General features: G+C 38.3%; 1 protein-coding gene across 8 annotated transcripts in view; it reads left to right on the forward strand.

The window, feature by feature from the left end:
* YAP1 (Yes1 associated transcriptional regulator) overlaps positions 1-16517 on the forward strand; it is a 90333-nt gene that overhangs the window by 36060 nt on the left and 37756 nt on the right. For all 8 annotated transcript variants that reach the window (XM_065045616.1, XM_065045350.1, XM_065045282.1 and 5 more), the window contains exon 3: positions 12150-12265. In XM_065045616.1, the coding sequence (XP_064901688.1) occupies positions 12150-12265 (116 nt within the window). The remainder of the gene's footprint in view (positions 1-12149; positions 12266-16517) is intronic.

Below are 16517 nucleotides of genomic sequence, written 5' to 3' on the forward strand. Positions count from 1 at the left end.
CTCGGTTTGTCCAGGAGTTCAAACTGACTTAATACTGATTGAAAAAAGCTTGTTCGCCATCAAGGGAATCTCTGAGATGGTTTGTGAGTTTTGCAGGCAAAAAAGGAAAAGCTGGAAGTTGATAATGGCAGCACGTGGAACTGAAAGGGACTGGAGGAAAGGGATGGGTCACAGGGAAGTGCTGACTGACCGTCAGCAAACAGGGTGAGCAAGTTCCTGTGTTAAGAGCTGGCCTCAATTCCTAAAAGGAAAATAAACCCCATACTGTTCCAGTGTAAAGGGTTGGTTGAGGAAGTCTGAGCTGGAGGGACTATGCTGGAAAGAGCTTGATTATAATGGTGTTGTTAGCCATCAATAGACACACAACTAACTTCTGGTGTGACCGGTGTTCTGATCTTGTGTGGGTTGAATGTATTCATATTTTTATTTTATTAGCGAGGCCTGCTACTAGTAAGCTTGGATTTTAAATGCTAGACATATATTTTATGAGGACATGTTTTTCAAAAAAAAGTATGCCAATAATATGAAGTTCTTCCCCTTCTCCCACTGCAGCAATACCTCCCCCCCCGCAGATTTTGATTAGTAGGAGATGAAGACTACAGGGATTCTTAATTTTGAATTAACTTATACTAAGTTAAGGTGATAATTATAAGTTATTTAGGATTTATTGGAATCTTTAGCTCTTATTATAAATCTGCTGAAATCTAGTGCAACTTTGAGATCTGTGATTTTTATTTAGTGATCTGTTTTACATCTCAGGATAGGGCAGTTTCTAAATACGTAGTTCATTGTTTATTGATGAAACATGGTAGTCACTGATTTTGGCAAAGACTAAGCTGTTACATATCTCTAAATGAAATTTGTACTTTAACAACTGTTAGTAATTTAAGTGATGTGCTTTTAAACCAAGTCCTGTGCTTAACACGTAGTCACTATTTTAAATTCCCTCTATACCAAAAGATACTCAGAAAGCAAATCAAATACATAAAAGCTGATGCATTGATATTTATTGTATTGATTTAATGAAATAAATAAAAACTTAGGACCTCTTTTAAATAATAGATGGGTCTTTATTTGTTATTTATAGAAAGTAGAGTTTGTTTTGCTGCTGGTGATTTCACTGTCAAACTTTAATTTTGTCTGTTACTTCCTCAAATTCCTAATAGTAAAACAAAATAGAAATGAATTTCCATTTGATAACTTCCGAAACTTGCAATGAAATTTGAGTTCAAAATTAGGTTTATTTTGCATTATTTATTTAACAATTGGCTTCTGAAATACTTTTTAGACCGATGCTCTTAAAACTCTGGCTGGTGAAGAGAAATGTAGAACCTGAAACCTGAAAATTCTCAGGTTGAAAACATTTTCAGGTCACTTGAAAAAAACAAATACAGTAGTTATTATATTTAAGTATACTATACCTTTAATTATTACATTTGTCATTTTAAATTATATAATCTAAGTGGCTTAATCTCGTTTCCTGCTTTTACGATCTATTGACTTTGCCACCCAAGTTAAATGGGTAAATAAGAATAACTCTTCAAAGCGTAGCCTTTAGACAACGTGCTGTATCTGGGTGCCGAGAAATCTGTTGCTTGTGGTGCAATGCAACGTGTGAAACCTGTCTCCGGGGGGCTGAAGCGTGGGGGGAGATAAAGAATAATTTGCTGGCGAAAAAGACAGCATGCAGGATTGCCCAGAGTGGGCTGAGCAGGTTGCTCGCAAGTACGGACTCAGGCAGCAACTTGTTGTTGGAAGATTTTGGTCTTTGTTTTATGGCAATGTGCAAAGTCGTCAGGGACAGGAATAATTGCCTCCAATCTCAGCAGCACGGAGTGGGTGTCTGAATTGTAAAAGTAAAAAGCTTTTCCTGAGATGTGTTCATAAGGAGGAGTTGAAAAAGTGATGTAAAAAGCTGTAATACAGGAAGTGGAAGTGTAAAAAAGGAGAGAAGACATTTATGTATAAGGAAAGGAAGTAGGTGATTTGGTTTTTGGTTAAGCTACAGTCTCTCAAATGAGGGAGAAGACTGTATAACTAAAACTGAGAGCATCTAAACAGCTGATTGATTTAAGGTGAGAAGTGTCAGTTCTGAAGCATACATTAAAATAGTTATCGATATTGATGATTGTAATGGCAAGAAAAACAGGTTCACTTACTCCTTGTAGCAGAAAACTATGCTCTCATTTCCAGTAGGTCCTACCTAATGATTTCTTAGCGTCAGCCTGTCCTGTCAAGGCCATCTGGGAGTGATCATTGCCCGAACACTCAAGGAACCAGTCTGAACTGCCCTCTGAGACTTCCTACTTAGAGCAATAAGGAAACAACCTAAAGCATCTTTTTATCTTAATATTTTGTTTTCCTTGGTGGTGGTTAGCCTCAGGGTTACTCAACAGGATTGCTAGGAACCCCCTTCAGATACTAAGGCAGCTGGCTATATCAGCTTTTATTGCAGCATGCTTAGGCAGGCCCCTCTGACTTGAAAACCTTCAGGCAACCAAAACCAGGGTATATAAAAAGGGCTGTAAAATTGCCTGGCTCCTGTTCATGCAAGAAAGCATTTGATTTCTCTCTTGCTTCCTTTGTCTCCTTTTAAGAGCTAACTAGGGAGAGAGAAACGAGATAGAATCTCAGAGATAAAAGGGCAAGAAAGTGATAAAGGATTCCATGGCCCATCACTTCAGAAAATCATCTGCCCTTCTCTTAATAATGTGAAAGTTAGTGTTGTTTAATCTTCAGTGTTAGAGAAGACAGAATGGTTGCATTTGAGAAGGTCTACTGTGTTTGCTAAGCAGGGGCGAAAGTTAAACAAATGCAGTAGTGTCATATGAAATAGCAGTAGAAACAGTTCTCCCTTTAGATTTGCCCTCCTTGGTGAAATATCTTTATTTCTTTCATTTAAAATTAAGGAGAGAATAAAAGCTGAATTCTGAAGATACTGAGTGATAGGGAAGCAAACTTGTCAACTTTGGGGGCAGGGTGAAGAGAAGGGGGAGGCTTTAATTAAATACAGCAGCTTTTTCAGCTGTGGAACCAAGAGAACAAGCTTAAAATTAAATAAACCTGGTAGTATAGAAAAGTGATCACAGCATTTAGTCCATTACAGAGTTTGGGGAAGGATTGAACTGGTACAAGGACTCTAAGAGCAAGAACTTTCCTTCTTGGTCTCTGCAACACTGCTGTTTCTTACAGTTTTCGAAGTAATGAAAAGGACTCTGGAAATGAAAATGCTCTCATACTCTTTTTTTTGTTGTTGCTTTTAAACTTAGAGAATTATTTTATTTGGGAAATCCACAGAGGAATCCAGGAGCCATATTTTTGAGAATCAATTTAAATACTGCTCAGTGTTGTGATACTAGCCCTATTTTTTAAGATCATGTCCTTGAGTGAAGGGTGGGAAGATGAACAGAAGGAATAATAAATGCAAAATAAGCATGTTATTACTTCTGTTTCTCCTTTGACAAGTGGCACGTGTTTAAAGAGTACATCATAAGCAAAGTGGTAATACCCTGGCAAACGTTTGAACATCGTATCACGTCTTCATCTCATGTATTAGTCATGCATGTGTGGTTCGACTGCCTGCTGCCCGCCATCCATTTCAGCACAATGCACTCTGGAGCGGGGACCTTTCCGAGCACTTTGCCAAGACGGGCAGTGCTGTTCTGCAACTCCAAACCAGCAAGGTGTTTAGAATCAGAACAGTAAGCTTAGTATTAAGTTCTTGATGTATGCATTGTGCACTGTCTGCATGCAGGCCAGCGCTAATGAAGGCTGCCTTTGATTGCCTTAAATGCTGTATTTTATGTATCTGTAAAAATTATTTCGTGTGTCAGTGTCCATGGCTTTATGGGCCGTGCTTTCCAGAATTTCTGGTAGCTCTTAGCGACTTGCAAGCTGCATCTGCTTTAGGAATAAATTCCAGAGGGATTTGTAGAAGAACTTGCCTGATTCTTAGTGCAAAATCTATTTCTGCACCAATTAGACTTTAGTCAGAGACATTTAAGGCATTTCAGTTCCTCTTACTGCTTTGTTCTAGTTCAGATTCAAACTGCTAAATTGCTGAATGAATTAGTGCTGCCTAAGACTGTGATTATGTGGGATAGCTTATATGGTTCTAGTTCAGACTTCGATTAAGGGGCTAAAGCTCTGCCAGACTCTCTTCCCACCTGGCCAACAGGATGTTCGTGCACACCATTCTCATGTATTTTCCTTGTGTTCTTTCTCAAAGTTAATGAAATCACAGCTGTGGCACAACACATGGAGACACACTGCAGCTGCATGTAGATTTTAAGGTGTGCTTTTGCAAGCTGTTGTCACATCACCAGTGTGCTCTCTGTCATCGTGTGCCTGTGGGATATGGTTTGGTGAGGACATCATCAGTAGCTGGTGATGTCCAACACCAGCTTTGTTTAGTTAATGCATACAGACCTATCAAGCAGAAGAAAGAATATGGAAAATTAAAAAATACAACCATAGTATGTGTTGCAGCAGTATTCAGAAACTTTTATCTATGTTTCTGTTTCTTTGAAGCAATTAGGCCATGGCTGGAGAACATGACTGTCCTTAAGAGGCAAACTGTGCTACAAATTTTAGGCGTTATTTTTCTGATATTTTTGGGAAACAGTATGAGAGGCTGTGAATTTTACTGCTATGTGCTTTTATATATATTAGGCTGTAATAATCCTGAAACCTAAGGAAATATTGCAAGTTAATATGGAGAGGACAAGTGGAAACACAGTGCGTTCCCAAGCAATGGGTAGAATATAATCTCTCAGCAGGGGAGATTTTCGTTGCTGTGTCACCAACAGCTTTTCCTTTTGTTGGATATGTTATTTACAAAGACAGCTGAAAATTCCTTAAAAGATCTTGGGCCATTTTAAGTGTGTCTCCTTGTCTAATAGTGGTGCAAATGTAGGGCAGTGTTTATGGAGGACTGAACTGGGGGTACAGATACTGGCTAACAGAGCTGTCTTATTCCCCTTCAGGCTTTTTTCTCTGCTGTTGCTGCTTGGAATCAAAATTTGTGTCATCTCAAACAATGTATTAATGCTATTAAGGTATAAGTCTGTAACTTTGTTACACCATTGGCAAAGAAATGTACTTCACTTTAAAGTCAGCAACACCTAATTAAAAATGGCCCATGTTGCTGAAGACTCGGTTTCATGTTTTAGTCTTTTCCAGTTCTTGAAATGGCCTGAATAGTCTAGAAAAAAGGGCACACAAAGAATGTCACAGCTTCTACCCTCAGGCAAGGCTGAATCCACCCCATTGTGTGTAATATCCTAAGAGCATCATCAGCTGTAACTCAGAAATCTCTGTGTGATACACCCCAGTTTTTAGAGTGGTAATTGGAGCAGTTCATGCCAAGGCTGTTTCTACTCTGAACTTTTTCTTTCATCCCATGTCTAAACTGAACCGTGGGAAATTCACCTGTGGGGTCCCCCAGCCCACCTGCCATGTTAGACTGACATTGGCCTTCTAGCTATTGCCAGCCCTTACAGGGATTTCCATCTAGCTCTGTTCTTTAGTAGGTGCTTTTGTAACTGCCCTATGGTCACACCACCACGTTTCTGGTTCTCCTGTAGGGGTTCGGCCTCTGCAGAAGTAGGTATTCTGGTTTCTTCTCTGCCTGCTAGAATGATACGTGGGTGGATATAGTGCAGGTAGCTTACACTGCCTATGCACTTTATATAAGATTTTGTTGTTGTTATTGTTTTGTGGTGGTTTTGTTTGGTTTTTAGACAATTTATGGTAGTTTCAAGAGCAGAAATACTTTCTCCACACGTCACCTCTAATTTTCAGTTTATATATCAAGTCCCGATGTACTAAAGTGTCCTGGCGATAGCCCTAGAATAATTCAGTAATGGCATTTATGAGGAGAAATTTACTCTGGTCGTGATTCATCTAGTCTTTAAAGTTTGCAGATGGAAAGAAGTAAAAAGGGAAAACTTTTCAGAAAGTTATGCATTATATGGATTGGGGAAATCAGCTGGTTAGGAAGACAAAGGAAAAATGAAAGAATAGGATCTGTAGCTCAGTCATTTAAGGTAGAACAGAATCAGATATGACATACTTGTTGATGGAGCAGTTCATGTTTGGGATATAACTAAAGGTCAAAATTTCACACCAAGTTTAGAAGATCATTAGGTTTAGTGTCGTTTGTGCACTTGCTTGTGTTACACAGAGACTTTCCTACACATCCCCAATACCAGAAGTGTACAACGCCAAGTCAACAGCTTGGTAGGTCTGTCATGATGTGGTCAGTGGTGTGTGTTTGTGTTTTGCTTTTAATAAAATAGGTTTTCCAGTGAATTCCTAAATTAGTCCCAAAAATCTGAAAACCAAAATCCAAGTTAGTCATCTCTAACTTCATTAGAGACTGGAAAAAATTTTTTCACAGAAGTGAAATGTAAAGCTTATCTACGTTGTAAAACACAAGCTTTACTTTATTGAGAGGTGCTTATATAGTTTTTTATGGCGATGCTTTATACTGAAGAACAACTCGTCTTTCTAAACTTTTGTGACTCTTTTTTTCAAATATACTATTATGAAGAATCATGTCCGAACATAAAGGGAAACGACAGGTGATTTATTCTGCCTTATTTGTATTCTTTTATGTGTAGATGAGATTTCTTCAGGTTTTTGTTGTTGCAGACATTTTATATAGTATGTTCATCTGGTACTGAAGCTTAAATTGTCTGTTCACTATCTTTTGCTTCCTAATAGTACATTTATGTCACCCATTTAACAAAATAACCTGGTAATTGCTGATCTGCTTATGATGATAGTATCTCTTCTGAGAAGATCTTTCTTGTGAAAGGAAAGTTCTCACTACAAATGACACAGCAGATGTGCAGCATATATAAGGTGTCTTTATGCTAAAGGCAAAAAAAAGGAGGAAGAAAGCATCATGGTTTTTGTAATGACTGACAATTCTATTCTATTAATGGAGTCCTCGGCATAACCTTGACAAGCTTACCTACCGACAGGGGCACCGCAGTTGCAATAAATACTACAGAATATCAGAACTGAAGGGCTCCCAGCTAAGCCTTTCTCAAAGGATTTAAGTCACTTTGTGAGTGTCCTTTGTATGCCGATTTCTGCTATGGCTTTCAGTAATACAGGTCATGTCTTCAGTGCAGCAATGGGAGTACAAATGAGGAGGCATATCACACCTTGTGCAAAGGCAGATCAGTTCTCTCCTTTTAGGACTGATTTAATTTTATTAATCCGTTAGCATCTGAAGCTTGTTTTCGATAAAAAAGATACAAATGCAATTTTTTTCTTTTTGCCTCTGGATTTCCTGCTGCTTTTCCAATGTAGTTTAAAAAACAACCAACCAACCCCCCCTCCAACAACAACAGCAACAACAAAAACAACAACCACAAACTACCAGCTCTTTAAAATTAGGTTAGAAATTGAATCTGACAAATCTTCTGGCACGTGATAGTGTTTAATGGCAATAAAGATTTCTTTCAGTTAGAAATTCCAGTTCTTAATAACTACAGAAGTGCTCTTTGAGTGCATAAAATGAGAACATTTTTATTTTCTTTAGAGTTGTTCTTGTCAATGTGTAAATAACTTGTGTATGACTGTGAAACTTGGGGTGGGTGGGGAGAGGCATCTTGATTCTCTTCGTACTGCAGAGCACTTTGAAAGCGCTTTTTGCTGGGCAGTGGTGTGGCTTGGGACGGTCACTCCTCTTGATACAAGAATTGATATAAGTTTGCTAAGAAGTATTTAGCATGTTCAGGGTGTTTTAGCTTTGTTTTTCTAAGGCCTGTTACCATAGACCTATGTGGTACCTAATGGTACAGTCGAAGTTGATTTCCTTAGTTTATACAACATTTGTCTGATTCTACAAGGATTTGCATCACCTAGACATCAATGAACAATAATAGATAGCACCAGATAGCTAGATGCTGGATTCCAGAATTTATTCTGTGTAGTAAAATGTCTTATGTTCCTTGATTGTCCTAGAGATGGTGGTTTTAATTCCAAGACTGTTTACTCATTTTGTTCTATGCACACAATTCAGAACTGTGGTTCTTGTTCACGAGTAGGTGGAATTTAAGTTTCACTTAATAGTACTGTAATAAATATAATGACTGAGGTATGGGTTTCATTGATTTGATGTAATTTGCTATAATTTTTTTTGAGGATGAAAGTAGTGCTTTATCATGATGTGCCCCAAGTCATGTAAAATAGAAGATGTAAGGACTGGGGCAGTTGTCATGTAATGCAGCTACTGTGGAAAAGTGCGGGGAAAGATATTGTGGTGTTGGTGTCAGAATTCCTGTGATGTCCACTTAGACCTTTCCTGCACTACTGCTCAAAACAGGGCGAAAGATCTCTACCTGTGGAGAATGTCCTGTTTCCATACTTAAACTGATAATGAGAAATACGTAGTGTTTATAGTAGGTTACTCTGGTGCACATGCTGCAGATATTGAAGAAAATGAAGACCTATGTTCCTTCTTGTAGCACTAGGATTTATTTAACATTTCATCCGTGTGAGTGGAGGTTTGCCTGCTTTGTATTCTGTAAGCTGATGAGCATGATCTGGAAGTTGTGGCAAGGAACTGATCTGTTGTGACATGTTTTGGGTGATTTCTTAGTACATGGTGTTCAGAAACGCAGGACGTGGAGCAGGTGAGATCTGTGTAAGGGCTGTGGTTTGAGGGAGGCTGAAGAGAAAGGTGTTGAGGGAAATGGATATGTAGGTCAGGAGCACAGAGCTGAGGGAGGGGTGACAAAGAGCTTGTCTTACTGAGCTAGTAATCTAATCATACTGCTTATGATTAGTATGATTTTAATGGCACCAGCCTGCTTAAACTGAGAATTTTATTCTGTGGCTCTTTGTTCTAAGACGATGACTGGTTGGAGTCGAGTTGGTAAAGTAAGGAACATGCTGACTTCTCTCAAGTGATACTCAGCTGGGGAAAAGCTGGAAGCTGCTGCTGCCTAGAATAGCTATTTATGTTAACAACTCCCTGTCAATGGGAGCCCTTCTGCAGGGCAGGCTTAAGCATTCTTGAGGAACCCATAGTGCTGTCCCTGTGCTCAGAACTGGAGGTGCTTTAGAATTGCTTCTTCCACAGTCCGTTCATCTATCCCATATTCAGATAGGTTTGGAAAAGTTGCTGAATGTTGTTTCAGTGTGCTCCAACAGTTAACTGCAAAAATGGTTCTGTAATGTAGTGAGGCAACTTTTTTCCTCTGTTTCTTACTCTACATTCCAATAGCATATAAAAACAAACGCTAAAAAATATGTACCTTACGTAGATGTGCGTTCATAGTGTTACATGCATTTTTATAGGAGTTAAATAGAAATAAACGAACGTGTTATCATGGGTGCAGTTTTGTTTTCCCCGTTCCCACTGTTCCCAGAACTGAGTGGAGCCAATATAACAAATCAGAAATAGAGGGGAGGAGTAGCACGTGCTGGTACTGTACTTTAAACACAGAGTCTGTGAAACATTACCGTGCAGTTGTTTTTACATCTGTATTATCTTTACCTTCTTTCCTTGCTTTGCAAAATTGACTAGCAGAAAAGTGAAAAAAAATAGTTCTCAATGTAGAGATTTATGTGTAGTCCGGTATATATTATGTAGGTCAGTCTTTACTATGTTGTGCCCTGTTTTGTAAATAAATAGGCTAAAAAGGAAGTAAAGAAGTCTTTCTGCATGTGGCATGTTTCTCAGTGGAGCTGAATACTGGAAAAGAGGTGAACCAAAGACACAGTGTGCTTAATAGTACCTGTGTTAAATGAGCTGTCTTGTGGAAACTAACGTGGCAGGGACACCATTTTAATTGACACTCTAGTAATGAGGGGTTTCCTGTACACAAGGGAAAACTGGTAGTAGTTGCCACATACGCACAAAGTACAGCTTTGTTTACTATTATATTTTTGTACAGATAACTTTCCTGCCTATTTTGTGACCCTGCTAGAGCATGTCTGTAACTCTGTGACCTGGAACTGTTTGTGTGCATGTTTAGAGAGGGTAAAATGTACATAACTTAAAGCCTTTTTAAAAAGCCACTCTGATACCTTCTACCTTATAACACCACAGTCCCTTCAATTATTAGAATGTGATACATAATTCTCCATAAGTAATTATCTTGGAGACTACTACCCCATTTTATGATCTTCTCAATTTGCATCTATTCATTCTCACTTGTTTGAATGATGAGGTAGTTACAAAATTTAGTATTTTGGGGAAAATACCAACTTTTTGAACACCGAAGAACATGTCATAATGTTTATTAATTCAGTGAAGTCCAGTTTTATTAATTGGAGTCAAGGGTTTCGTTGGTAAGTTTCTAGGCATAGCAATTAGTTGCTTATGGCAGGGAGAAAATACTATTCTGTTTTGTTTGTCCAGTTTGACCTATGATTAGGTCTTAATTTATGACCAGAGCTTTTGGATGTTGTGGTCATGCAAATACGTAAACAAAGTTAGGATTCATCTCTTCTAATGTCAGTGTGTTTGACCTGGTTAACTTAGGTTCTCTTCTTCAAGGAGAAAATAGGCCTGATTCACCTTCAGTATGTTCCTTGAAATGATCAAATGAATTATATCCTAATGGTGTGGATTTAGGTCCCTTTCTTATTGATGGAGAGCAGGGTGGCAAGGTCAGATGTCAGTGTCCACAAAGATGCTGATCTTGAGGTGACCCAATCTGTACTATTTATACCTTTAGAATGTCTGAAATAACACAGTACCAGCTCCTAAACTCAAATATACTTAAACAAACAAACAAACAAAACCCAACAAAATAATCTGTGAATTAGGAACAATTGCTGCACAATTATTATTTAATCGTAATAAAAAGATGGAAAACTTACAGCGTGATTGATATTTCAACACAGATACATGTTGATCCAACAAAATACATAAAAAACACAGGGAAAGACATGGATACAAAGCAGAGGTATGAGTTGGAGTTCATAGTTTTGAACAGAGATCACCGGAATAATTTATATTGCAGCTTTAAATGTGATTCTGCTGAAGTAAATTAAAATGGGCATTCCATGTAATCCAGAAAAAAGTAATCTTTTAATGATTATTAATATAAGGAAAGAATGGTACCAAGTTAGCGATGCGTTGGATTCTAATTGATAACAATACTATTTGAACGTGAGCATTAATTGTTACCACTTCTAAGTGAATCAATAACAAGCTTTGTTGTCAAAGTTCAGTGTGCGTTATTAGTCTTATTTTTGTCCACATGTACTTCTTGGAGCAGCGTTGCTTAATGGCATCAAGATACAGTTGGTGCTTGCTATGATTAGCTTGCATTTGTTATTCATTAGCAAAGCATGCTAATCACATACTCTGAAGGTGAAGTAATCATTCATTGCACTTTTGTATTTTCAGTGAATTGAATACTTTTGTGAATGACAGTGCTGCTTGTACTTTCCAGTTTTTTCAAGACCAATAAATCTACGCTCCTGAAGTTTTGTAGTTAGGGTCTGCAGAGGGCTGGTGGAGCTACTTGACAGTCCAGCTGCCCTCAGCTTTTCACATGAAGTTGAGAGGCAGCTGCACATCACTGATATTACCGCTCTAGTGACTGGTTACTTAAATTACCATGGAGAGAAGATGGTACAGTTGTCAGTGGTGAGGGGAGCAGTCCCTGAAATAATGTGAGGATGTGGTCAGTGCACAGACACTTGGGGAAGACTAACGATTACTCACCAGCCAGTTCATCGCAACTCCGAGGCGCTGAATATGAACTCACCATACCAAGTTACGGGACTGTGCTTGAGATTCCAGACATAACTGGCTTGGCCTGAAAGACTCTGGCATTTTTAAATGTGACTTCAAGTAACTAATCAGCTAGCAAAGGAAGAGAAAATTTTGTTTATAGTTATGGTCTAGATTACGATATTCATGTTGAGCCTTATCTCACCATTGCTCCAGCTCTAATTGCTACAGCTGTTTGTTGGGAAAGTGGTTGTGGCCAGAGGAAAGGTTTGATAATCTGGCATCCCCTGATGCTTGGAAAGAATCCAAACAGCTCTTGCTTGGTTTTGAATGTGGCTGTTGTTGGCAGGCTTAACCTTTTGTTGTTAAAACTTTCTGTGCTAGCCGGTCATTGTTGTGAATATGTGGTTGTCCTAACTCTTGCTTTGTTTTGTCTTAGTCACATTGATCAAACGACAACATGGCAAGACCCTAGGAAGGCCATGCTTTCCCAGATGAATGTTACAGCTCCCACCAGTCCTTCTGTGCAGCAGAACATTATGAACTCGGCATCAGGTAAGCAAAATTTGTATTTATGAAAATAAGTCATACCAATGAAGATAACCACGAGATATTTTAACTGGGGAGAGTGAGTCCAAATCTCACAATTGTCCTTCTAGTTATCCTGGTGTAAACAGGACAGCAGTAAAGTGTGTTTTTTCTTGCTGTAGAATCTGCTGTGTGCTTTCAGAGCTCTGTTGTCCTGGTGGTGCAGAGAGCAAGCAGCTGAACGCGGTGCCACGCTAGTCTGCTGCGCTCTTCCCTGTGCTTTGTCACCTTCTGTCTGTCGCTGAAGTTCATGTTTTATTTATTTTGTCACAGTCTGATTGTATTTTGTGTATGTCTGCTGTTCCTGTATCACAGAGGTTATTCTCTGGTGCTGCTTTTTGTTGTCCGTTTAGACAACTTTGTTTCATGCCGCAATTCATGCTGTAGACAATACAAGAGATTAGGAGGCATGACCAAACTGTGCTGTTCATGACTCAGTATTAGAGGGGAAGCTAATCAAACTTTTTGCTGGCTAGGCCACGACGTTGGATTATTCTGAAACAAATGAGAGTCCTGTTCAAGTAGCCATGATTCAAATCAATTAAGGTCTCGGGCTGTGATGTGAAAATACAATATCTTCTGAAAAGATATCCCTAGAAACCTGCGGCAATAGAGATGACATGTTTTTGCAGAGACTCTTCTGAAGAAAAGGGAATAGGAGAAAGGAAACAGTTCCCTTGGTCTAGCTTGTCTTTTGGCTTGTCTTACTTGTGCTAAAACTAGGTGCTTATTGTTTGAATATTGACATAAATTCTGTGCTTTAAGTTAACCCCTCAAACTTTCAGTTGTACCAAGAATTAACAGGAAGAATTATTGACAGTGAAGTAGGTTTCATTTTGTGTACTGGGAAAGAAATGAAGGGTCATTAGCAAAAAAATGAACTGGTTAGCTCTAAGGGGTAAAAATCTAAAAGAGAATCTAGCAATCATTGTACAAGGATTATTTTTAAAAGAAAATCAAGTATTTACATGTAATTCACTGATGTGTGTGAGCAAGTTATCCCACATAAATATTGTTACTCATGCCATAGAGTTGAGATTTTAAGTGGCTTGTCTTGCATCTTGAGAAAGCACTTGTTTGAATACAAATTCATCGAACATTTAATTTTACCGATGAAATTTCACCCCAGTGCTCTGAATTTGATAAAGTGCATGAAGAAATCTGAACTCCTGTGTACGCTGAGTTATGTGTTTGTGGCATTGCTTTTTTAAAGCTTAAATCAGTTGAGGTAATATGACTTGGAACTGGCTCTTTGGGTGCACCTGCTTGCCCTTAACATAATTGCATTTAACAAAATTCTGGTTTTAATTAAATAATACTTACCCTGCATTTATTGGATGTGATTCTGTTTCCGATACCTGATTTGGCAAATCTTTCTGTATTAACTATAATTATGATTTTGTATTTGTTTTTACTGAAGTCTCTTCTGTCTGGTTCTGTTACTTGTTACTACTGAGTTCATGGGAACTTCTGCTTCCTTGGTGGCCTTATAAAGAATCTTTGAGAGAAATGGAAAAATCAAGTCCCTATGTACCACTTCAGCACAGTGGAACTCAAATCATGATTGGTAATGTCTTATATTTAAGACTACTTCATGTTCTAATTTGGATATTCATCCTCAAGAACAGTGAAATAAAGTTGAGATCTATAAGACAAATTTTCCGTCATGAACTATTGCTGGCGATGAAACATGCCCGAGTGCTTTGGGAGCCTTTCATGAAAGATACTGGGAAAAGCCAAGTGTAAGTATTGTGACAGCTGGAGGTCACTGGCTTGCAAAAAAAAAATCTGAAATTCCACAAGGGAGAATGTTTTCCTTTCTGTACAGTGCGCCCTTGTATAGTGCTCATTAGTTCTAGCCCTTAATCAGAAGTTAGTGTCCAATTTTTAGTTTATTTAATTACAGTCTGCCATAGGGCCTTGAGAATGAAGTTTTGTGGTAAAATGTAAGAGAAGATTTTTAGGACCTGTGTTGAAAGCCATTAGAATCTTTAGCTGTTTGGCCAGAGTTAGAATTCTAGCCATTACCTTGAAGTGGAAACAGGAAAACAAAGCAAAAAGGGAGACAGAGAACAGAAAGCTGCTGTCTGCATATTGAAGGGAAACCTGCTGTCTTTTCTGCCTAGATAGAATAAGTGAAACCCGGGGAAAACGTGAAGAAAGCAAAACTAGAGGGTGTGGTAATGGTGAAGGCAAGTCAAAAGATTATTTAAAAGAAAAACAGAGAGGATGTAATTTAGTATGAGGTTGAGATTTTTAGGTGTTTTTTCTTAAGAAAACCCACCTCTTGAAGCAGCTATGCCTGGATGATGATCCAGGTATCTTGCTGCAAGTTACGTTTCTTAGATGGAATTAATAGGCATCTGAACCAGCTTCTTCTGTTCCTAGGATGATTTAGTGAATGAACTCTTGCGAGTGTTGGTTGGCGTAACTCCTTTACAGGAGGGCATCAGAATGTGAAAAGTGAGGAATTTCTATCGCCCCGCTTGTGTTGGTTCTTTGATTTTTATTGTTTTTTTTTTCCTCAGTCTTGCTGAACTTAGCTCACTGCATGTAATCAACTAAAGTAGTTTGGGTCATATGTGTACAGAGAGACACAGGAGGCATTTGTTGGTTAATCCTCTGTGAAGCAGGATTGCATCTTCACATCAATAATGGAAAGGAAATATCGTGTTATTTCTAAATATGCAACATATATATAAAAATCAATTTTGACTGTTCTGATTGTGTGTGTGTTTCTAACTATTTTTCTCTAAAGGTGTTACAGGAAAAACTATATTCTTCTGTCTTGCTTTAAAAAAAAAAAGATAAGGTAGTAATAAAGAGTATGTTGTTCTTCTGAGGAGCCTGTCCTATACATTTCTTACTGAGGTAAAGTTATAAACTTGAAAGTAGATAATGTCTGGTTTTTATACAGTTACAGTTGATATAACAGATGGGGGAATAATTGTATTTATATACTTCCATTCCTGAACCACGCTTGACAGCTCTGCTTATTTTAACTCTTCTGCTTGCACATAGATATAAGATAATTCACTCTGGAGCAGATGACCTGTCTGTGTCTTCTTTCGTGTTCCCTCTTATATTGAAGTTTTGAATAGAGCTTCCTGGTCAAAGTTTGTAGACTTAATATTCATTCTGTTGCCTCTTAGGGTAAGGCTGTAGTGCCATGTTGAAGGTTGGTAGGAAAATGGACACTTGAATTCCTAACCGTTGAGATTTTTTTTCCCCCTTGGGGGGTGGGGGAAAAGGGAGGAATATGCCAATAACTAAAACAACTTCTAGCTCTTCTGTTAGATTCTTGGTCACTTCAGTTGCAGATTTCTATGTAACCAGTCATACTATAAATCCTTCTTTGCATACAGTCAACGCTACATATGATCTATTAGGAAACTCGAGTTTCTAAGTATCAGCATGACAGTGGTTCTTATTTCTTGCTTCATCAGCGTAAATTGCCCCTTTTTTAATAGTAACTCTTTGGAAGTTCTATGGATTCAACATAATAAAGGTGGACTCTTGCTCTGTGCAACTACCTGAAATGAGGTTGTAGCATGGAGGGTGTTGGTCTCTTCTCCCAAGTAACAAATGACAGGATGAGAGGAAATGGTCTCAAGTTGCACCAGGGAAGGTTTAACTAGGATATTAGGAAAAATTTCTTCTTGGAAAGGGTTGTGAAGCATTGGGACTGCCCAGGGAAGTGGTGGAGTCACCAGCTCTGGGCTTGTTTAAAAGATGCATAGACAAGGATCTTAAGGATGTGTTTCAGTGCCAGAGTTGGGTTAATGGTTAGACTCAATGATTTTGGAGTTCTCTTCCAACCACAATGATTCTATGATTTTATTCTATGGCTTTGGATAAATTTTGTAGACTTTGATACTATTTTAAAAATTTTGGAATCACAGTGACAGTGATTGAAGGGAAAAATTTCATCTTTCCCAGAGAAAGATCAGGAAGGTTCTTAAAGATGACTGTTTGCATTATGTGAAGGTGATTCCTGCTGTTGAAAATAGGTGGTCCACTTCCTAGGTTGTCCATGTATATTCTTTTAATATCTAGATACAGATGCCCTCCAGTATCCATTAACTCTGTGATAAAATACAGCTGTATTTAGATTTGTTTCACAATTAAATATTAGAAACTGCAGGGACTTGCAAGATTTACTTTGTATCCCAGCATAGCTTGAATCTGTACTATTTTTTTGCTTTTGTTACTCTTTCTG

The sequence above is a fragment of the Columba livia genome, chromosome 1 (assembly GCF_036013475.1).
Source record: "Columba livia isolate bColLiv1 breed racing homer chromosome 1, bColLiv1.pat.W.v2, whole genome shotgun sequence".
NCBI classification, from domain to species: Eukaryota; Metazoa; Chordata; class Aves; order Columbiformes; family Columbidae; genus Columba; species Columba livia.